The following is a 19,958-nucleotide window of genomic DNA, read 5'->3' as shown; positions in this document are numbered from 1 at the left end:
ACTCTAACCCCACACAGAGCACTCGGGGGTCACATGCAGGGCACAGCCAGCATGGAGAAGGGAGCCAGAGGTCCCAGACAGCTTGAAGGGGGCTGAGGAGGAGGAGGCAGGGGCACGGTGGGCAGCAGAGGTGTGAACCCCCAGCCTGCTGGAATGAGGCCAAAGGCATTAGCTGGAAGTCCTGAGCCCACTACCCCCGCACCCTGGCAAAAGCCGCACACCCCCTTATTTCCTGCTATTAAAACCTGCAGAAAACAGGAACCTCCCAGCTCATATCAGTTACTCACATTTTTTATTTAATCTTTACTGGTTTTTTTCCATTACCATTTAGTCCCTTTCTACCCCCCACCCTCTGTTCACATCTTAAGAATAAATTGAGGAAATGTGACTATAATGTTGGGTGGATGCCAGAGAATGGGGTTAAGACATGAATTATCCCAGAGAGACTTTTAAATTTTAGGAGAACTGTCTAGATGTGTAACCTTCATGTCTCTGAGTCTGCAAAGTGGTCCTCCAGCAATTTCCCTGGAGACACGTGGGTTAAGAACACAGCGGCATACCTATGCAAAGCCGGTCCTACCGGGTCTGCGTCCGAGCACCACCAGAGGGCGCTGAAGCCCGATCGAGGCGGTGGCCTCTCTCCCCCTCGCTAATTTTTGACTAGTGGTTGGTAATCAGGCGGGGGTCGGGGGAGCACAGGGCCTGGACGGTGATTTCGCCTTCCAGGCTGTGGCCTGCTCTGAGCAGGATTTCCTGGTTTCATCTTGATAAGTGGGAAAAATGCAGATTCCCGGATCTCACCCAACCGGCCCCCTATCCTAACGCAGACCGGACCCTCCTCGGAGCTTTAAAAGTACTGGCGCCTGGCCCCCTCCAGAGATCACCATTTGATTAGACCTAGGCAATTTGGCAGCGGCTTCCCAAGAATAGTCGGGGCTGAGACCTGCTGTGAAGAAGCTGGCCTAGTGGACACGTCTGTGTTACTCTGCCCAGCACTGAGCACGAGGCCCCACACACATTTCAGATGGGGTGTGTAGCTCCCACCAACCCTGCAGTGGGCCAAGCTGACTTCTCTGTTCACACACCTACTTGGCAGGTGGGGTGGGGCAGCCTGCCTGTTTCCGGACCCCCAGATCCCAGTGAAAGTGTGGCTCTGGGCCAAGCCACGAGAAGCATTTCCTGAGGCAGCTGGGTCTGGCCTGGCGCCTACCCAACCCTAGGAACAGGCCTGCTTCCCAGGCAATTTGTCTGGGTCTCCGACAGCTGCTTCCCATCCCAGGCTGCTCTAAGTGGGCCCCTCAGTCCCAGCCTCTGTCCTTTCCTGGGCTTTGCCTAGTACCATAACGTGCCCAGCATCAATCCTTACAGGGCTCCCCAGAGCTGAGCACTTCACAAGGAAGCCGTGATTAATGATCCCATTTTACAGGTGAGAAAACCAAGGCCCGATGAAGAAACTCATGGAGGTTCCACAGTGGGTGGGTGTTAGAATGGAACTCAAACCCCAAGCTCCTGATTCTAGGCAACATGATCTTCCTACCACCCTCCACTGTCTCTAGCTGCTCAACTTCTTACTCTCCACTTTCTCATGGGAGGAAACTGGAGGTCTGTGTGCAAAGCTCTGCCTTAGAGCTGCAAGGAGTGGGTGAGAGGCTGTGAATTCAAACACCCACCATATTTCTGTTCTGAACTCACTCCAGACAGCCTCAGTGGGGTTGGCGGGGGGAGGGGGTTTGGGGGCCTGTGTGTGTTGCAGCACAGGAAGAACAGGGGTCCCCAGGCATCTCCTCTTGGCTCCCACAGCCCCAGCACCCCCCAGCACAGCCCATGCCATGCTGTCTGTCTTCGCTGGGGTTTGTACTGCTCTATGCAGAGCAGGGATTCAACTGATGTTTCCTGGGAGGACAGAGGGTGGAGAGGACAGATGGACATTTGGTGTCTGGGTTTGGCTCCCTTAACCCCACCGTCCCCTCCCCTGGCCCGCACCAGCCTCACCTTACCCTGCTTCTCTCCAGCTGTAGAAACTTATACCTCTGTCCAGAAAAGAAGTCAGCTGATTGGCTGCCGGGACCAGCCAATCAGGCTGGGGGCACCTCACCCACCTCTAAGGACAAAGAAAGGGCTAAGGGCTGGACCAGAGAAGGTGGAGGGCAGGCCCTGCCACAAGGCCTGTGCCCCAGAAACAGAAAGAGGGGGCCGAAGGGAGAGAGGTGAAGAGGAAGAAATAGGAAGCAGGAGAGGGGGAGACACTGAAGTGGGGGGAGGGAGGTTTGCACAGCTCAGGGCACACTGGAGCATGGCTGTCAACCTGGACCCTGTCACCTGGCACTTTCTCATCTTTTTCTCCTACTCTGTTCCCCCTCCTCTTCTCCAGGTAGGCAAGGGCTCCTGAGAAGTAGATTCTGGAACTCAGACACAGACTCTCTGTGGCAAGAACAGGGATAAATAGTAATGAGATAGGAGTTACACCTAGCATTAACTTGCCTTCTCCCCAGTTTACAGATGAGGAAATGGACGCTTAACATAATTGACATGAGCATGTTTTTGGCCACTCTGCAATTAGAATCCAGTCTTCCCAAAGCCTGAGCTGTGGTTAACTTTCTCTTCCCTTCCTTCTTTCCAGCCCGGGCCAGCCTCTAGGCCTTAGCTCATGCCTTCTGGCCAGGTCATCGCCGCTCTGCTTTTTCCAGACTGGCCCCTCACTCTGCTGAGACAGACTGTCTGCAGCTGGAACCACCTCCTCTCACCACCCCACAGAGCCTCTGGGCTCTGTAAGTTACCCAGAAAAACCCAGGGCCCCCAAGCCAGAGGAAACCCATAAATACAAACACATTTGCATGAAATCGCAGGGGTCTGTACCTGCAGCTAACAGTTCAGTCAGCTTCCAGGACACAGCTGCCACCAGCTTCCTGGGACAAACACGTCCCAACAGCCAGGTTGGTACCATTTGGCGTTTATTTCGATACACAAATAAAAGAACCTGGTGGTTCACACAGCATGTGCTCCTCTTTTTCCTTGTCATATACACATATTTTAAAAGATCAACATATTACCAGTCCCCCATGTTTTTTCCTCTACTGAGCAATATATACAGCCTGTTACATATGTGTGTGTGTGTGTGTGTGTGTGTATACATATATATGCATATATATAATACATTTTTCAATAGATAACTACATTCAAGTAATGAAACACAGGATTTACAGTTTCCCTCTGAGGGCAGAGGAAAAGCAAATTCACACTCAGTTCACAGAGGAAGTACCATGAAGAGCCCCATCAGACAGGAGCCGAGGCCCCTCCTGGGGGTCACAGGGGTGGGCAGCAGCAGAAATCACGGTAGTCACACTGTTGCTTATCGCAGGGGGCAGGTAGGTGCACATGCAGGCTGGCTGAGCCTGCCCTATCTGGGCTGGGCAGGCACGCCGTGCTGGCCCACCCAGGCTCCTTGGCTGCGATGGGTTGGGGGGCACATCTGGGAACCTCACTTTTCCAGGAGCCTCTCAAAATTGGGATTCACAAAAGAGAAGCCAGCGAATGCTCTCTGGTCCATGGAGTCAATGAGGTTCTTGTCGCTGTAGGAGAGGCGCGCCTTCTCATTCAGGAACTCCTGGTCAAAATTGCTGTAGTCGCCAGAGGACTTCTGCGGGCACAGGTTGGAAATGGGTGAGTAGAACCCAAAGGGCAGCCTCCCAGGCTCCCAAACACCTGGGGAGTCTCTGTCAGGCTGGGCCAGACCAGAGCTGTCCTTAGTAAGACCGGAAAAGGGAGTCTTCCCCACAGCCTGACAGGAGCCCAGCCAGAGGTGCATGCTGTTTTCCCAAGGGGATGAGGGAAGCCAGCAGGGAGCTCTGAGCCTGGATTAGGAAAGGTGAGCAGGCCCGTGGGCCACACCCCACCATCATCTGCTTTTGTTACTCCCATAAGCTAGGAATGGTTTTTACAGTTTTCAATGTTTAGGAAAAAATCAAAAGGAGAATACTATTTCATGACATGAAAATTAAATGAAATTCACATTTCAGCATCCATAAATAAAGTTTTATTAGTACATGACTACACCCAGGGACTGATGTATCATCTATGGCTTCTTTGAGAACCTCTGGCCTGCAAAGCCTAAACCAGTTACTATTATTGGGCTATTCAAAGGAAAGCCTGCAGCTCTGCTTCTGAGGATACAGTGAAATGGTAATGGAGAGCTCAAGCTGGTGGCTCTCAGGCCAAATTGAGCTGGCAAGTACAGAATTTTGACTAGCAGTGGTTTTTAATGGCATACGAGCCCATATTTTAAAACTGAGCAATTTGACATAAAAACCCAGATTTCTGGCTTCTTTTGAAAACAGGTGGAGCAAAGCAGCCTTGGGCTCATTTCCTAGCCCATCCTCTCCTGGTGCTGAAGCGCCCTTGGGCCGCTTGCCATAGGCCCCACGCCTTCCCACTGACAGGCTGGCAATCACCACTCCCGCCTTGTGTTTCTTAGTGCAGAGAAATCAGTTTATCACTCTTTCTATCATAACTGAGACTGAGAGCAGGCTGCATGATTTTCCTGCAGCCGGTCTGGCCTGAGGTGGCATGTGCAGCCCCAAGAGGCATCGAGTTTGAGGTCCCTGGAGCAAGAAAAGTGCTCTATGATTTCTAGGTACACAGGCTGACTAGCAGGAGGAGGGGAAGGAGAGGAGGGAAAAGGAGTAGAAAGGAGGAACTATGAACAGAGAAGAGCCATAAAACTTCCAACTTCTGAGGTGTTTGTGATGCTCCCAATGTTCTGGCCCCAACCTGCCTCTGCTCTCCTGCTGGCCTGTTGGTGGCCTCTCTGAATTCTGGGCCTTCGTGTGAACCATCCCTTCTTTACCTGGACAAACCTCCCAGATGCTCCCAGCCTGGCCTGTGCCCCACTTCCTCTCAGACTCACGGTGTTCTGTGGTTCTGGGTTCCTGCTGATAGACCTGCCTGATGACAAGTGATTGCGTGTGGCCTTGTGACAGCTCTCATACTGTTGTGTTATATCATGAGTGAGGATCTATGTCCAAGTTTCTTATCTCTGTTTAGCTGGGGTTCCTCTAGCTCTGGGACTGGGCTTCCAACTGTGCTGAGCAGCTCAGTACAGTGCTCTGCGCCCAACAGGCACTCAGCATTTCCAATATTTATGGAAAATGGATTCGACGGATAAAGGGAGAGAGGCCTTAAATTCTGATTCCCAATCAGAATTTGGGATGTGTAAAGAGAACATGCAGCATACAGCAGGTGCTAAAAAAATGTAGGTGAAGAGGTGGCTGGATCCACAGTTCCCAGTGTTCATTGAATGACTGAGTGAGGGGAGAGAGGGTGAGACTATCAGGGTAGAGGCTGTGACTGAATGTACTGGGGGGGTCGGGGAGGCAGGTTTGCTGAAAGGAGGGAGAGGAGAAAGCATGTAAATGATGCAGGAGAGAGGTGCCCACCCTGAAGGCAGCAGGGGCAACAACACTGCGCAGGTAGCCCCACTAAGTTGGATCACATACCACTTTGGGCCTGAAGGGCGGCTCCACCAGACGTTTCTCCAGCAGAGTCCAGTTAATGGTCTTGAAGAAGGGGTGGATTTTGATGTTGCCAGTCACTCCCAGTCTCTTGGTTGGGTCCCTTTCAAGCAGCTGCAACCCAGCAGGGGCCCTGGTTAGCACCCAAGGACTGTAGGAAATCAGAGCCTCAGCAAACCCCCAAGCAGACCCAGGGCATCCCAGAGGCCTGGCCCAGCCCAGTGGTGCAGCCCAGGGCTGCTGGGGCTAAGAGATCTTCTCTGTCCGGCTACACTCCCAGGTCCCCAGAGACAGCAGGTTGTGGGTGGGGCCTGCTGGGACTTGAGTAAAAGCCATAGCTGTTTACTGAATGTTTGCTATCTGCCTGACACAAACCTAAGCTTCACACACTTATGTTTTCCCAGCAACTCGGGCTTTCATAGCTTCATTGTGTAGATAAGGAGACAGACTCAGCGTTTAGCCTCAGGTCTATCTCCTGGCCTAAGCTTATAATCAGATCACAGCACCAGGCCAGAGCAGTGGTACAGGGTACTCAGACAGGACCTCCTACCAATGTGGCGAGAGAGCAATACCCCCCATGTTAGGACTGGAGCATCAGCGAAGCTGCCGTCCCAGAGGCTTTTGGCATTCCCGTGACCTCATGTTTACCGCTTCTGGCCCCTAGCCAGCCTAGCCCAGGGCTTCCCACCTTCTCCAGGATATCCTTGGACTCCTTGGTGATCCAGCGGGGATAGTGCGGTGTGTCCACCCGGATGGACTCGAAGAGCTCGTCCTCATCGTCACCATGGAAGGGGGACTGCCCAATGAGCATCTCATAGAGAAGGACTCCGAAGGACCACCAGTCCACAGAAAACGAGTACTTCAGACCCTGCAGGATCTGGGGCAGGAGTGCCAGAGCTGAGAGGGATCCTGGAGCACAAGCCTGGCCAGCCTTCCTCACCCTCCTGGCCTGGTGCAGACATCACTGCCTGGGGGGAAGTGATGCCTTCCTGGCTCCACCCTGTTATGACTTTTGTCTGACTGCGCTGGAGGCAGGGTGGGTGGAAGCTCACCTCAGGGGCAATGTAGTCAGGGGTGCCGCAGAAGGTGCTGGCCTGCTTCTCCCCAAATATGTTCTCTTTGCACATCCCAAAGTCAGCTATCTTGATGTGGCCAGTCCTGTCCAGCATCACGTTGTCCAGCTTCAGATCCCTGAGGGGAAAGGGCAGGAGAGGGGGTCAGCAGGGGCCAAGTCCACCCTGTCCCTCAGCCCCCATGTTCAGCCCTGTAAGCCTATTACTCTTCCCAAGGGGACAAGGGAAGAAGCAAAAGGAAGCAGGAGGGAAGGAGGCTTCAAAACAGGTGCTTCCCGCAAGCCACCCACCGTGTGTCATATGCTGGACACACACCGTCCCACTTTCCAGAACCCAGAATGAGACTGAGAGGTGATGTCACTTGCTCAGAGTCACCTAGTCGGTCAGCAGTGAAAGTGGCCCTCGGTTCAAGTTTGTGTAACTCCACAAGGGTAAGGGGCATGTCTATTTTTATGTAGTTGGTTGTTGGAGTAGGTAATTTGTGCACACAATAACAAGCACCAGAAAAGAGTAAAGAGCATATGCAAAGTGCACCTTCTACTAACCTCAAAGGCCAGGCCTTCCCTAGGGTGATTCTAGGTATGGACAAGCACATTTCAATATGCATTTCACCTCATCTTTTAAAGCGTGCACCTTAATATTTAATATACACTGTCCCATGGGTTGGTTTTCCACTTGACCACCCATCTTGGCATCATCCCGTATCAGGACATAGGACATAGCCTCAGCCTTTTTGACGAGTGCACCGTAATACTGTCAGATGGGACTGTCACTTACTGGGTGGGAGTTTTATGGGACCAGTTCCTACTGGTGGAGGCTGAGAATGTGCAGATGGGGCTTCAGATGGGACTAATTGCACTGAGGAAGGAAGACACCATACCAATCAGTGCTGCGCTCCCACCAATGGCGCTGAGTATGGGCAATGAGTTCCCAGTTCCTGGAGCTGTGCCAGCCTCGGCTGAGGGGCCGCCCGGAATTCTAGCAATGGAGTAGGAGGGTTAGGCAAATACCCAACTAAACACTGACTCTAGGCGGAGATGGGGTGAGAGCCGGGCCGGGCTCCTCTCAGAGCGTTTCAGAGGATATGATGGGGTTGGAGCTTCCCTTCCTGAAATCTCCCCCAAGCCCCAACTCCCCACCACCTGTACCTGTAAATGACCCCTTTGCTGTGTAGAAACTGTAGTCCACAGATTATCTCAGCAGCATAAAACCTGGATGTGAGAGAGAGAGAGAGAAAGTGAAAGTGTTTCTGCTGATAGGCCCTTGCTCCTCCTGGTCCCGCATCCCCACCTCCAGGGGCAGGCAGTGCTGCAAATAACTCCACGCACTACCCGGGCCTGATCAAGTACATCTTGTGTCAGGCTAGGGGAAGCTAGCGGCCAAGGCAGAAAAGAAAATTATGAAGGAAAAGCTCCAAATAAGGCAATTTTCTGTCACAAGAGTATATGCATTTATACTGATACACATATGTATGTACACACACACACAGTTTGGGGGTGCATACTAGTCTGGGGGTCACACACCAGGGTCCTGTGTTCTGCAGATCCCCATGTGCGAGGCTGCCCTGACTGAGGCCCAAGGAGGGGACAGAACCCAGCACGCCTGTGCTGTGCACCCAGCCACAGCTCACCCACCACCCAGGCTTCCCGTACGGTGGGGGCAGCCCCAGATACCCCCACTCCCTTCAACCCCAGCTCCAGCTCAAGGTAGCTTCTCCAGGGAGAGCAAAAATGGAGGGCAGACTGGCAGTGGGCTTCTACCGACAGGGCCCTCACATACATGGCGCGGTACAGCTCGAAGCGGCCTTTGTCCTGGATGTGGTACATCAGGTCGCCACCACTGAGGAACTCCATCACGAAGAACAGGTGATCCTGGGGTGGGGAGGGTGGTGAGCAAAGGGAAAAGGAACAAGAAGGCCACTGCTGCAGCAGCAGGGACAACTCTGCCCTGGGGAGTAGGAGGAGGGGGACACAGCCCTGCCTTAAGTGACCTGAGTGTTAGACACAGTCTGGAGTGGGAGGCGAGGGGACCTGTAGCTCCTGAGGTGACAACAGTGGGAGGGTCGGACACCTTGGTCTGGAAGGTGCAGTAGAGATGGGTGAGAAAGGGATTTTCCCAGGCGAGTGCCAGCACCCGCTTCTCCACCATGGTGCACTCCACATCGTCGTCGATCAGAACCACATCCTTCTTGAGGGCCTTGATAGCGAAGAACAGCTTTTTGCCCTTCAGCTCTGCAAGCAGCACCTGAAGGGTGAGTGGGGTGCTGAGCAGGAGAGGCCCTGGGCCACAGGCCAGGGCACCACAGCCCCACCCAGCCAGGTCCCTTTGGCTGCCTCAGGGCCACGTGGCCCCTCACCTTCCCGAAGCTGCCTTTGCCCAGGACCTTGTGGAAGGTGAAGTTCTCAATGTTGCACCTGCTGCTGCCCTCCCAGATCTTGCCGTAGGTCTCACTGTCGGCTGGAGAGATGGTACTTCAGACTCGGGTCTCTGTCCACAGAGTCCCCTCCCCTGGGGCCTGGGATGAGCTGGGGTGAGCGGCCTCAGAGAGGAAGGGGCTCCTTCTCCATGGTGGTGCCTCCTTTCAGGTCTCACTTGACCATGGAGGGAGGTCAGGCCCCATCCTGGGCCCTGGTGGGAATTAAGGGCTTTCCTGGGGAAATAGGCCCAGCTTACTTGTTTCATCTCCAGAGTCCACTGACTTCTTCTCAAAATCCTGGTAGATCCCAACAGGCTCTGCAGCCTCTGTCTCTGACTTCCGGGTGGGTTTCTGGAGAAGGTGGCCAGATGGTCGGTCAGACCATGGCCAGAACTCCCAGCCCAGAGAGGCGACCGTAACTCAACATTGATACCATGGGAGGGCAGCACAGGCTAGGCCCAGGACCCCCAAGTGCTATGGTACACACACACACACTCTCTTGCATACTCTTCCAGTGGCGCAGGGGTGCCCAGTAGTCTGGAAGGCAGGCATTACAAACAGAAGTTTCATAAATTGGACACTACCTTCCCAACTGCCTCAGATTTTTGTGTTGCCTTCACTTGTGAGTGATTCTAGAGTTTTACCTTAAAATTTTGTGTTATCCCTTGAACCCTACCATACCCAACATATACAAAACCACACACACACACACACAGGCTTTTAGTTCTGAGTGTTTCACCTTGCACCCCCACCTCCATTCCACCTGCAATATGGAACTGTTAGAACAACTCATTTCTAATGGGAATACACTCACCGCCCTCTCCTGCTTAACTCTCAAACTGGATCTTCCAGAAGTGGGGTCTTGGAATATAAAGTCCCCCACTGTGGTCCCCAGAAGTGGGAGTGAGCCCTGACTGCCCCAACCCCACGACCCTCTTTCCTGGGGCCCCACGGTGCTGCCCACCTGGCTGACTTGGTTCAGTGCCTCAGCCAAGAGCTTCTGGTTGATGCCGCAGAGGTTGGCAACCTTCTTCTGGCACTTATGATGCACGTTCATGCCACAGTCTGGGGTGAGGGAGAAGCAGGCCCATGAGGGTCCGTGCCCAGGCAGGATAGCCGGCAGGCCCGACCAAGGGCAGGGAGGGTGGAGGAGAGGATGGGAGCAAGGAGGGCTTTGTGGGGTCTGCTGGGTTTCCTGTCTTCAGAAAAAATGTATCTGAAGTCATCACGAGCACTTCCCATCTTTCATTGCTTAAAGAAGGAAAACAAAAAGCAGAAGACATGGGACCTAACTCTAACCCTTCAAAGGCTGTGTGGGATAACCTAGACGAGTCCCTTTTCCTGTAAGAGGCCCTTGTTTCTCTTCTATCGGTAGAGCGGGACGGGGGAGGCGTGAGGTGCGTGTGGGGAACACCTGCTGCGGTGCAGCAGTGACTCTGGGTCCTGCTCCACGCTGACCCCTGCGTTACTCTGGAGGATGCAGAGCGCAGAGGCACGCCTCCTGTCTGGTGCTCACATAGCGGGTTAATGGCAGAGCTGGTGGGGAGGGCTCTCCAAGGCCTCCCCAAGTGAAACCCCCCAGGGAGAGGGCAAAGGCAGCATCAGTTAGGTGGAGTTTATGAGGTCCGGGTGGGTGGGTACAGCGGGGAGTCCCCCTCCCCAGCACCTCCACCCCAGCCCTGGTGCTGGGTGGCACGCACCTTCGCATTTCAATCCCTGCTTCACCAGCCCCCAGAGCAGGCTGCCACAGTGGTCACAGAAGGTGGGGCTCATGTAGTTGTAAACCTTGAACCGGTGCGGCATGTCAATGTTGAACCGTTCTTTCTGGAACTGGGGTGGGGTGGGGGTGGGGATCACAGGTCAAGGTCACATGGCAGCTCCAGTCCCCTTTTCAACCCCTAGCTCTCCCCCAACCCAATGCATGGCAAGATGCCAACAGGGCTCCACTGGGTACAGGGATATATGCAGATCCAAGAACCAAGAAAAATGGGGAGGAAGGGTGAGCCCCACAGGGAAGGGGGAGGGAAAGCCCAAATCCCTCCCACTTGGCCAAGCCCCCAGATCCCCAGGGCCCTGCCCTGGACCCAGCCTCACTATGGTGTCCCGGCTGTTGGTTGCAGTGCCTGTGCACCGGCCGATGATCTTGTCGATGCATTTCTTATGGATGGCAGCATTGCATTCTTGAGGAGGCGCCGGCCGAGGAGGGGGATGGGAAGGCACGGGAAGGGCAGGGTCTGTGAGCTGGCCCAGTCCGGCCCCCTACACAAAGCCACCGTTCTCCCAACCACCCACACCCTCATCCCACAGAGGCCTGGGGCCCAGAGCTTTATTTTTCTCTCCTCCTGCCAGCCCTCAAAGGAGGGGCCTGAGAAGGATGGGGCAGGGAGGACAGGCTGGTCTGGTGGATCTCAGAGACTAGGCTAGAGGAGTGCTGGTGAGTGCTGGAGAAGGGGGGCAGAAGTGAGGGGGGGCATGGGGTATTGCAGTGAGAGAAGAGGAGGCAAGAGAGCCCGCCTTTTCCCTCTCCTATGTCCTAGTGCAGCAAATAGCTCCCAGGCTCTCTCCCATCACGTGCACACACAGACAGGTGTGCCCTAGCTCAAGGACACACATACACACAGCTGTGTATAACGCAAGGGCTCCTCACACACTGACAGAACGCTTACCATGTGCCAGCCACACTTAACATACAGCTTCACATGTTTCATCCCACTTGATCTCCACAATGACTCTACTGTCCCTACTTTACAGATGAGAAAGTTGAGGCACAGAGGGGTTAGGTAACTTTACCCACAGCCCTATAGCTAGGAAGTGGTAGCGCCAGGATTCAAACCCAGGCAGTCTGGCTCCAGAGCCTGTGCTCATAACTACCAGCCCACAATGCCTAGCGTTTGCCCCTCATGGAGATAGGCGTGTTCATACATGTGCACCCAGATGCACACGTATCTAACAGAAGCACACATGCAGCAGGGGTGTGCCGGCCAAGGACTGACAGTCTCTCTGAGGGAAAAGGCCCTGACGTGCAGCACCGGCTGATTGCCCTGTGAATGCCCCACTGTGACCTGTTTCAGTCTGTCAGTGTGATGTCACTGAACTCAAAGAGTGGGGAGAGGCACGCAGGACTGGCTCCAGCACTTGCTGAGCACAGCTGTCATACACAAAGGCACTCTGGTATGGAAAACCTCACACGCACACGCCAGCACACAGTCTTTGTCCAGGCGTGCAGCCACAACACAGGGACGCGGGCTTTCCCGTGAACACGCCCAGGCACTGCTAGGCACCCATGCACACACACTGCGTACAAGCCGGATTGTGGAGACACTTACGCCTGCATTTGTAGCCTTGTTTGTTGAGACCCCTGAAAGGCAAATCCCCCGGCAGGGTTAGTGGGGGAAGAACTGGGTGCAGCCCTCCCTCAACCCGGCCCGCCAGTGGGTACAGCCAGCCCTCACCAAACAAAATCTTTGCACACAGAACAGAAGGTCGGCTGCCCAAAGAAGGTGGCAATAAACTCGTGGTTCTTGATGTAGTGAATTTTAGCCTGTTTAATGGCTCCACGGCGGTTTATCGTTGGGAACATGGCCTCGTCTTCACCCCGCAGAGATTGCTTGCAATCTGGAGGCCACAGAGGGTGAGGTCAGCCACAGCCACAAAAGGGAGAGCTCCCCTACAGTCCCTCCCAGGGAGGCCCCGACAGACTGCTGATGGGGGCTGCTTCTCTAACCCTCTGTCCTGGCTCTGGCCTCTGAACCTACACCCCCAGCCCAGACAGGGCAGGCCTTACCTCCGTCTTCCAGGAAATACTGCACAGACATCAGCACCTTGGCCTGGGGTTGCAGGTCCAGCTGCAGGGGTGAGGGTGTGGGGTCAATGAGGGCGGGCCCAGGGCTGAGCCAGACTCAGAACCCGCCCCCATGGTTGGTCCCCCAAGGCCAGGGAGTCCTGGCAGCCTAGTGGGGACACCTGTCTGCCTGGTGTGTGTAGGAACAGGCCCTGCCCCTGAGCCCCACCCCCACCCCCCACTCAGGGGTATTATTACATTTGGGGAAGTGAAAGGATCCAGCCCACACCCAGTCTAGCCACATGGCCAGGGAACAGAGTGGGAAGGGAAACTCCCCACCCTCAATACTGCTGCCCCCTTAATGAGGGTATTAGAATAGAGGGACCCGTCCCCTGCACATGCAGAGACAACAGACACATGCATACTGACACACCGGTGCTGGTTCTGTCAGGAGGTCTGCGTGTCCAGTCTCCTCACACAGACTGGCCAGTTCTGAGGGCAGGGCCCTCACCTTCCCAGGCCCCAGGCCTGGAGAGAGACATTATCCCTTGGGGACAGGGAGCTCAGCAAGTGTCTCTGCTCAACTGGCCAAGGGTCAGTGCAGCCCTGAGTCAACTTGTCTCTTGGCCCAATCCCTTCAGCCCTCACTGGAGGCCGACCAGAGTCCCAGATGGTCACAGATCTTTTGCAGTGGGGACATTTTGGCCACAGGAGACCACAGGTAACCCTGGGGGGGCAGGAATGCTATGCCAGCACTGGCATCCTGTGGCCACAAGGCTGTAGAGTCCCTATTTGGCAGGTGAGTGGTGGGCCACCAGCTCTCCCCTTCACCCACATCTTCTCAGTTGAAGGACATACCTGCTGTTCCCTAATGCTGTCCTGGGCCTGGAATAGCTACAGAGATTCCAAACAGAACTGGGAACAATGGTGCCTCTGAGAAGGGGGCCTGGAGCCTGGGGCTAGGGTCAGACACACCCTTACAGTTTGAAATGTTCTGCTATGTGCACATCCTGCCTTTGTAAAATTATAAGGGAAAAAAGTAGTTGCAACAACAAGGATGGCTCTTCTAGCACCTACCCTGTGCCTGGTTCTATAATTAGCCCTTTGCGTCCAGCTGTTCATTTCATCTGAACAACTGACACCAAGGCAGGGTCTTTTAGCAGCTTCTCCTTTTTATAGATTTGGAAACAGGCTCAGAGAGGCCAGGACTTGGTAAATTGCAGAGCTTGGATTTGAACTCAGCTGTTGTGGCTGCCAAGCTGCACCCAGCAGTCATGGTCATTCACCGTGTACACACGCATGCACGCACAACTGCAGCTCGAGGGCCCCTCACCCAGAATTCGGCCTTGCCATTGTTCTTCTTGCAGCGCTCGGCCAGCACCGACACACCCACTGTCACCTCGGACACTGGCTCCTCTGCGGCCCGCATCAGCACAATCTGGATAACACGGCCCTCATAGATGTGGGCATCAAACGTGGACTTCCACTCAGGATACATGGTGGGCTTCTTCTGCACCAGCGTCTTCCCACGCTCTGCAACGGGGCCCAAGCCGGCCACATCAAGCGAGGGCTCCTCTGACCCTCCCTTCCCAGACCTCCCATAGCCTTCAGCCCTGACAGAACCTGCCTGGCTCTCTCCCCAAGGGCCCACCGTGGCTTCCCAGTGTTCTTGGGACTGAGTCTCCACAGCTCAGCCTGCACGACTGTGCTCTGCTCACCTCACCAGCCTCACCTTACTCCCAACACACTCCGGAACACAGAGCTGCTGGCAGCTTGTCGTGGGCACCCTGCCAGGTCCCCTCTCCAAGCCTTTGCTCCTGCTGCTCCTTCTTCCTGTGACCCTCTTCCTCTAGCCCCACTTAGATGCCCCCTTCCCTATGCATTCACTCAGTGAACGTGTGCTGGGAGATCCCACATGCCAGCCACTGTATCAGAGGCAAGGAACATGGTAGAAAGAGAAGTTAAACCTGGTGTCTGCCCTCCTAGAGTCTCAGTCCCAGGCAGAGGCATGAACCAGTTCATGTCTCCAGTGAATGTTAAACCACAGCTGTAATGAAATCAAAGTGGGCAAAGTTGGTGGTTCTAGACCTGCCCGTGTCAGGGGCCCTGCCACAGCTTAAGAGTTGGGAAAGCTTCTGGAAGAAGAGACGGCTTAGCTGACACCTAAAGGATGAGCCAGGGTTCACCAGATGAGGGCAGAAGCAAGAAGGAATAGCCTGAGGTATTCACCTCTTCCAAAAAGAAGATCCTGACCCCAGCAGGAGACAGTGCCTTCTCTCAGCTTCTCTGTCACAGGACTCATTGTCTGGCTCCCTGACCTGACTGTGAGCCTCTCAAGGGCAGGGCCAGGTCAGCCCCGGAGCACAGCAATGTCCTCATTGCCCAGCACAGGACCTGGGACAGATGCACATGTAAAAACTGTTTGCTGAAACAACCAATAAAGGAAGAGCCAGAAGCCCTGTAAGGGCTGCATGCAGCCTGTGCTGGTGCACTCTGCCATCCTGCATCCATCCACACCTGGGCTGGCAGGAAGATGAGGATGAGGAAGAGTAGGATACTTCAGAAGTTCTGGGGGAATAAGGTCCAGACCCTGCCATGGCCTCCCACTGGGCCTAAACTCTCAGCCCTACTGGCTGCTGCCACGTTTCCAGGGTCCAGCCTCCAGCCCTACCTGTGCTGAGTGCTTCCTTCATCTTCACAGCACAGAAGGGCTGGCTGGCCTCGTCTTCGGCCTGCAGAGAGCCCAGCTCATAGGAGTTGAAGGCGATGCGCAGGAACGGTGCCATGTTGGGCCTGCGGCAGGGTTGTACAGATAGAAGGGGTGAGGCCAGGCGGCAGGGCAGGGCCAGTGGGAACAGCCCTGGGAGGTGATCAGGTATCCCCTTCCCCCAAGGCTTTCACGGCATTGAGCTTGGCCCACATGGTGCTTCAAATGCACTAGTCTTAGCTGACAAAGCTAAAGTTGATAAGTTTTATGTAAGCCAAGATTTGTGGCATCCCTGGTAAAACCAGATGATGGCACATCAAGCAAGAGCTGGCTGGCATGGCCCCCTCAGTCAGAACCCCTAGCAGCTCCAGGCTGGGGCGGGACCCTCTTCATGCCTCTCCAAAACCTACCTGGGCCCTGGGGGCATTTGAATCTGTAACCTTCTTGTTGTTCATTTGCAAAGTCATTCAATTACTCGTTTAATACCCAGGTAAATATATCTAATACTACGTGCCTGGTACCCAGCATGTGCTAGCTACAATGTGAAGGACAGTGGCCCCTCCTCCCCACACCCTGCCCCACACAGCCCTCTTGGTTTTCAAAAATTTTTGCTCATACCAGGATGGGCAAGGCAGTGGCTGGCAGACCAGGCGGTGCCACACTTGGGTGCGGATAAACTGGGAGGAACAACTGGGAAGTGAGACAAGCCATGCAACCCACAATTCTAGCATGGGGAAATAAAGCCTCAAAACCTCTGACTGAAAAAACCTGTGGAGGTTGTGATGGTTGGAGAAACACCCAGCCTCACAGGAGAGTTCATTGGAGAGGCCCACAGGGTCCTAGAATGCACACAAACCCACCCACCTGGGACTCAGCATCAGAAGGGCCCAATTTGCTTGAGGGTAGCGGAGGAAGTGACTGAAAGCTGGCCGAGAGCTGAGCAAGTGGCATTGTTCCCTCTTGGACCCCTCCCCCCACAGACAGAACCACAGCACACGGACGTATGTTGCCCCACCCTGGTGAACACCTAAGGCCCTGCCCCTTACTATGTAACAGGCACACAGAAACAAACAAACAAACAAACAAAAAAAGGCCCAAATCAAAGAACAGATCAAAGCTCCAGAAAAAATACAACTAAGCAATGAAGAGATAGCCAACCTATCAGATGCACAGTTCAAAACATTGGTAATCAGGATGCTCACAGAATTGGTTGAGCATGGGCACAAAATAGAGGAAAAAGTGAAGGCTATGAAAAGTAAAATAAAGGAAAATATACAGGGAACCAACAGTGATGGGAAGGAAACTCAAATCAATGGTTTGGAGCAGAAGGAAGAAATAAACATTCATTCAGAACAGAATGAAGAAACAAGAATTCCAAAAAAATGAGGAGAGGCTCAGGAACCTCCAGGGCAACTTTAAATGTTCCAACATCCGAATCATAGAGGTACCAGAAGGAGAAGAAGAAGAGCAAGAAATTGAAAACTTATTTGAAAACATAATGAAGGAGAACTTCCCCAATCTGGCAAAGGAAATAGACTTCCAGGATATCAGCTGACTTCTCAGAAGAAACCTTACAGGCAAGAAGGGGCTGGAAAGAAGTATTTGAAGTCACGAAAGGCGAGGAAGGACCTACATCCAAGATGACTCTATCCAGCAAAGCTATCATTTAGAATGGAAGGGCAGATAAAGTGCTTCCCAGATAAGGTCAAGTTAAAGGAGTTCATCATCATAAAGCCCTTATTATATGAAATGTTAAAGGGACTTATTTAAGAAAAAGATGAGCAAACATACAAACAGTAAAATGACAACAAACTCACAACTATCAACAAACAAACCTGAAAAACTAAAACCAAAAACAAACTAAGCAAACAAGTGGAACAGTAACAGAATCACAGAAATGGAGATCACATGGAGGGTTATCAGTGGGCAGGGGAGGGGAAGAATGGGGGAAAAGGTACAGGGAATAAGAAGCATAAATGTTAGGTACAAAATGGACATGGGAAGGTTAAGAACAGTATAGGAAATGGAGAAGCCAAGGAACTTATATGTATGAACCATGGGCATGAGCTAAGGTGGAGGAATGATGGCGGGAGGTGGAGTATAAGGTGGAGAGGAATAAAGGGGAGAAAAAAATGGGACAACTGTAATAGCATAATCAATAAAATATATTTTAAAAAATTTTTGCTCCTGAATACCCAGGTAAGCAAGCAGAAACAAGGTGACCACCCCCACTTTTCCAATGGGGAAACTGACAGTGAGGCTGAGCCGGAATCTGAAGCTGAGAGTCCACTGATGGAGCACCCACTTTGTTCGGCGGCCGGGGTAGAGGCAGGCCCTGCCCACATCAGTGTCCCGACCCTTCTGAACTTGAACCCCCTGAGGTAAGGGGCCTCTTGCCTTTCCGGAAGATTGCCTGTACTTTCAAACAAATTATTTTCCAAATATAAAACTATTTTAATGTTCCATATAACACTAAATTTGCTTTTTAAACCACACAGGTTGGCCCATGCTCCCCACTCCTCATGTTCCTCAAATCAAGGGTCACTACAGGAATGACCCTGAGCATCTTTCAGGCTGTCATGCATGAAGGATGCTCACATGTGCAAGCCCATACTTGCACACTCATATATTTACTTGGATGAGGGCCCTGGGCCCCATACAGGAGGATATGCCACAGCCCTGGATGAACACTCATGTACACACACATACATGTGTACTCATACTCCATCCTGGGCACAGGCTGGCAGAGGTGGATTCACACGTGCATCCCTATCCATGCACGTGTATATGCGCGCATGCAGTGGCCACCTTGCCCAGGGATAGCTCCTCTGGCTCCTCCACGAGGCAGCCAGAGCAGCCGTGTCTGCTGGGAGCTCCTAGCCCAGATGAGCTCATGGGAAACACTGACCTCAGCCTGCAGCCCAGCCCAGTGGCCTGGCCAGTCTTCTGAGGCTAACAGCCAGAGCAGAGGAAAGGGCCCCGGAGGGGCAGACACCACCATGTCCCCTGCCTGGGCCTGGCTCCTATTCAGAAGTGAAAGTGGGTGTGTGAACTCATATCGAAGCCCAGGCTCCAGAGCCCTCAGCCTGAGCTCAGCCAGGTCAGCTGCCATGACCTCTCTGTAAAGGGAGAGTGAGCCAGCTGTGGGCTGCTGCTGGCTCCTCCCTGGGCCGGACCATGCGTGAGTTGGTGTGCATGAGGATGCATATGGGAATGACTACACAGCTATGGAGAGGTGTGTGCCTGCAAGGACATGGACTGGGTGGCACGTGGTGAGTACTCAGGTGAAGTTAAAGTGAAGGGTGAGCTGCATTGGCCTGGCTGGGAGTAGGTATGAGTCTGGGTGAACGTCCCACACCCCCAAGCAAAAAGGACATGATGCCCCTCCTTCCGCCTTGCCTGGTCCAGAGTCCAGTGCATGGAGCACCCAGGTGAGTGCTCCCTGGGGTTCCAGAATGATCGGCAGGGCCCCTGCACAGCACATACCTGTGTGTGCAGATGTGTACATCTGCATCCACATTCCCTAGACCTGAGCCGAGTAGACACTGCTCAGCCTGAGGTTTCCCAACAAGATAACCTCGAGACCCAGGTGGGCAATGACGGACTTTCTGAGCAATGTCTCAGAGGATCAGGGTTGAGTAGCAAGGTGGGGAGGGACAAAAGAGGAGTAGTTATGCTATAAGGGGCTGGGCTCCGGGGACAGGGGAGATCAGGGCAGCCCCTGGTGGCAAAATAATGGTCAAGATGCCTGGTGGCAACACCCTAACTATACCAATGCTGCCATGGGACTCCGTGCGGGGCGCTTGGCCTGAGCCTCAGCCAGCCCCCAGCCTTCAGATGAGAAATGGTCCCTTGGTGCAGGGCTGTTATGATAAGAATTTGTGAGGGACAAGAGCCAACATCAACCCCACAGGCATCAGGGTAAAGTCCTTTAAATGCTATCACCCTTTCTTGCTTGCAGCAGCCATCTCTTACCTGTGCACCTCCCTTCTCAGTCACGAAGTACTCTCACATCCCCCGCCCACCCAACAGCCTGGGAAGACAGTCCTAATAACTGAGCCCACTCCTCAGGTAGGCCAACCCAGTCTCCAGGAACACAGAGCTGCTCACCCTGAAACAGCGCCTGTGCCCAACACCTGCCGGCAGCTCCTTCTCCCCACTGCCTCTCCTTGGGACCAAAGACAAACAACCCATGCACTCCATAACTTCCCTTGCCTCCATGTGGCCCAGCAGGAGCTGTCCGTGGGGACCACCCAGGTTGTGTGGAGGAGAAGTGAGTGGGGTGGGGGAGGGTATCAGAGAAGCCCTGGGAGGGTAAGGCAGAGCCCAGCCCTGCAGGCTGCCTATCAGGCCTGCCCTCCAGCTCTCTGCAGCACTCAGAGCAGCTGCTGCTCACAGTTAGCTAGAAGCCACCGGGGGAAAACCACAACCACAGTGGGCCCCGGACCCAAACCTGTACCACCAGGCCACAGTG

General features: G+C 53.8%; 1 protein-coding gene across 2 annotated transcripts in view; it reads right to left on the bottom strand.

Annotated features, from left to right (window-relative positions):
• Window positions 1-2,935: 2,935 nt before the first annotated feature.
• The window catches only part of PRKCD (protein kinase C delta), a 30,273-nt gene continuing 13,250 nt past the window's right edge, over window positions 2,936-19,958 (bottom strand). For both annotated transcript variants that reach the window (XM_028518343.2, XM_028518342.2), the window contains 17 exons: window positions 15,449-15,570; window positions 14,111-14,310; window positions 12,781-12,841; window positions 12,449-12,611; window positions 12,323-12,354; window positions 11,091-11,176; window positions 10,697-10,826; window positions 9,961-10,061; window positions 9,254-9,347; window positions 8,937-9,037; window positions 8,651-8,824; window positions 8,360-8,451; window positions 7,729-7,791; window positions 6,560-6,698; window positions 6,196-6,384; window positions 5,493-5,621; window positions 2,936-3,637 (listed from right to left, as the gene is read on the bottom strand). In XM_028518343.2, the coding sequence (XP_028374144.1) occupies window positions 3,479-3,637; window positions 5,493-5,621; window positions 6,196-6,384; window positions 6,560-6,698; window positions 7,729-7,791; window positions 8,360-8,451; window positions 8,651-8,824; window positions 8,937-9,037; window positions 9,254-9,347; window positions 9,961-10,061; window positions 10,697-10,826; window positions 11,091-11,176; window positions 12,323-12,354; window positions 12,449-12,611; window positions 12,781-12,841; window positions 14,111-14,310; window positions 15,449-15,563 (2,028 nt within the window). In that variant the 5' untranslated portion in view covers window positions 15,564-15,570 and the 3' untranslated portion in view covers window positions 2,936-3,478. The remainder of the gene's footprint in view (window positions 3,638-5,492; window positions 5,622-6,195; window positions 6,385-6,559; window positions 6,699-7,728; window positions 7,792-8,359; window positions 8,452-8,650; window positions 8,825-8,936; window positions 9,038-9,253; window positions 9,348-9,960; window positions 10,062-10,696; window positions 10,827-11,090; window positions 11,177-12,322; window positions 12,355-12,448; window positions 12,612-12,780; window positions 12,842-14,110; window positions 14,311-15,448; window positions 15,571-19,958) is intronic.

This window comes from Phyllostomus discolor, chromosome 7, assembly GCF_004126475.2.
Source record: "Phyllostomus discolor isolate MPI-MPIP mPhyDis1 chromosome 7, mPhyDis1.pri.v3, whole genome shotgun sequence".
Taxonomy (NCBI): Eukaryota; Metazoa; Chordata; class Mammalia; order Chiroptera; family Phyllostomidae; genus Phyllostomus; species Phyllostomus discolor.
The sequence above is the reverse complement of the archived record's forward strand: the minus strand, read 5'-3'. Positions and strand labels throughout refer to the sequence as shown.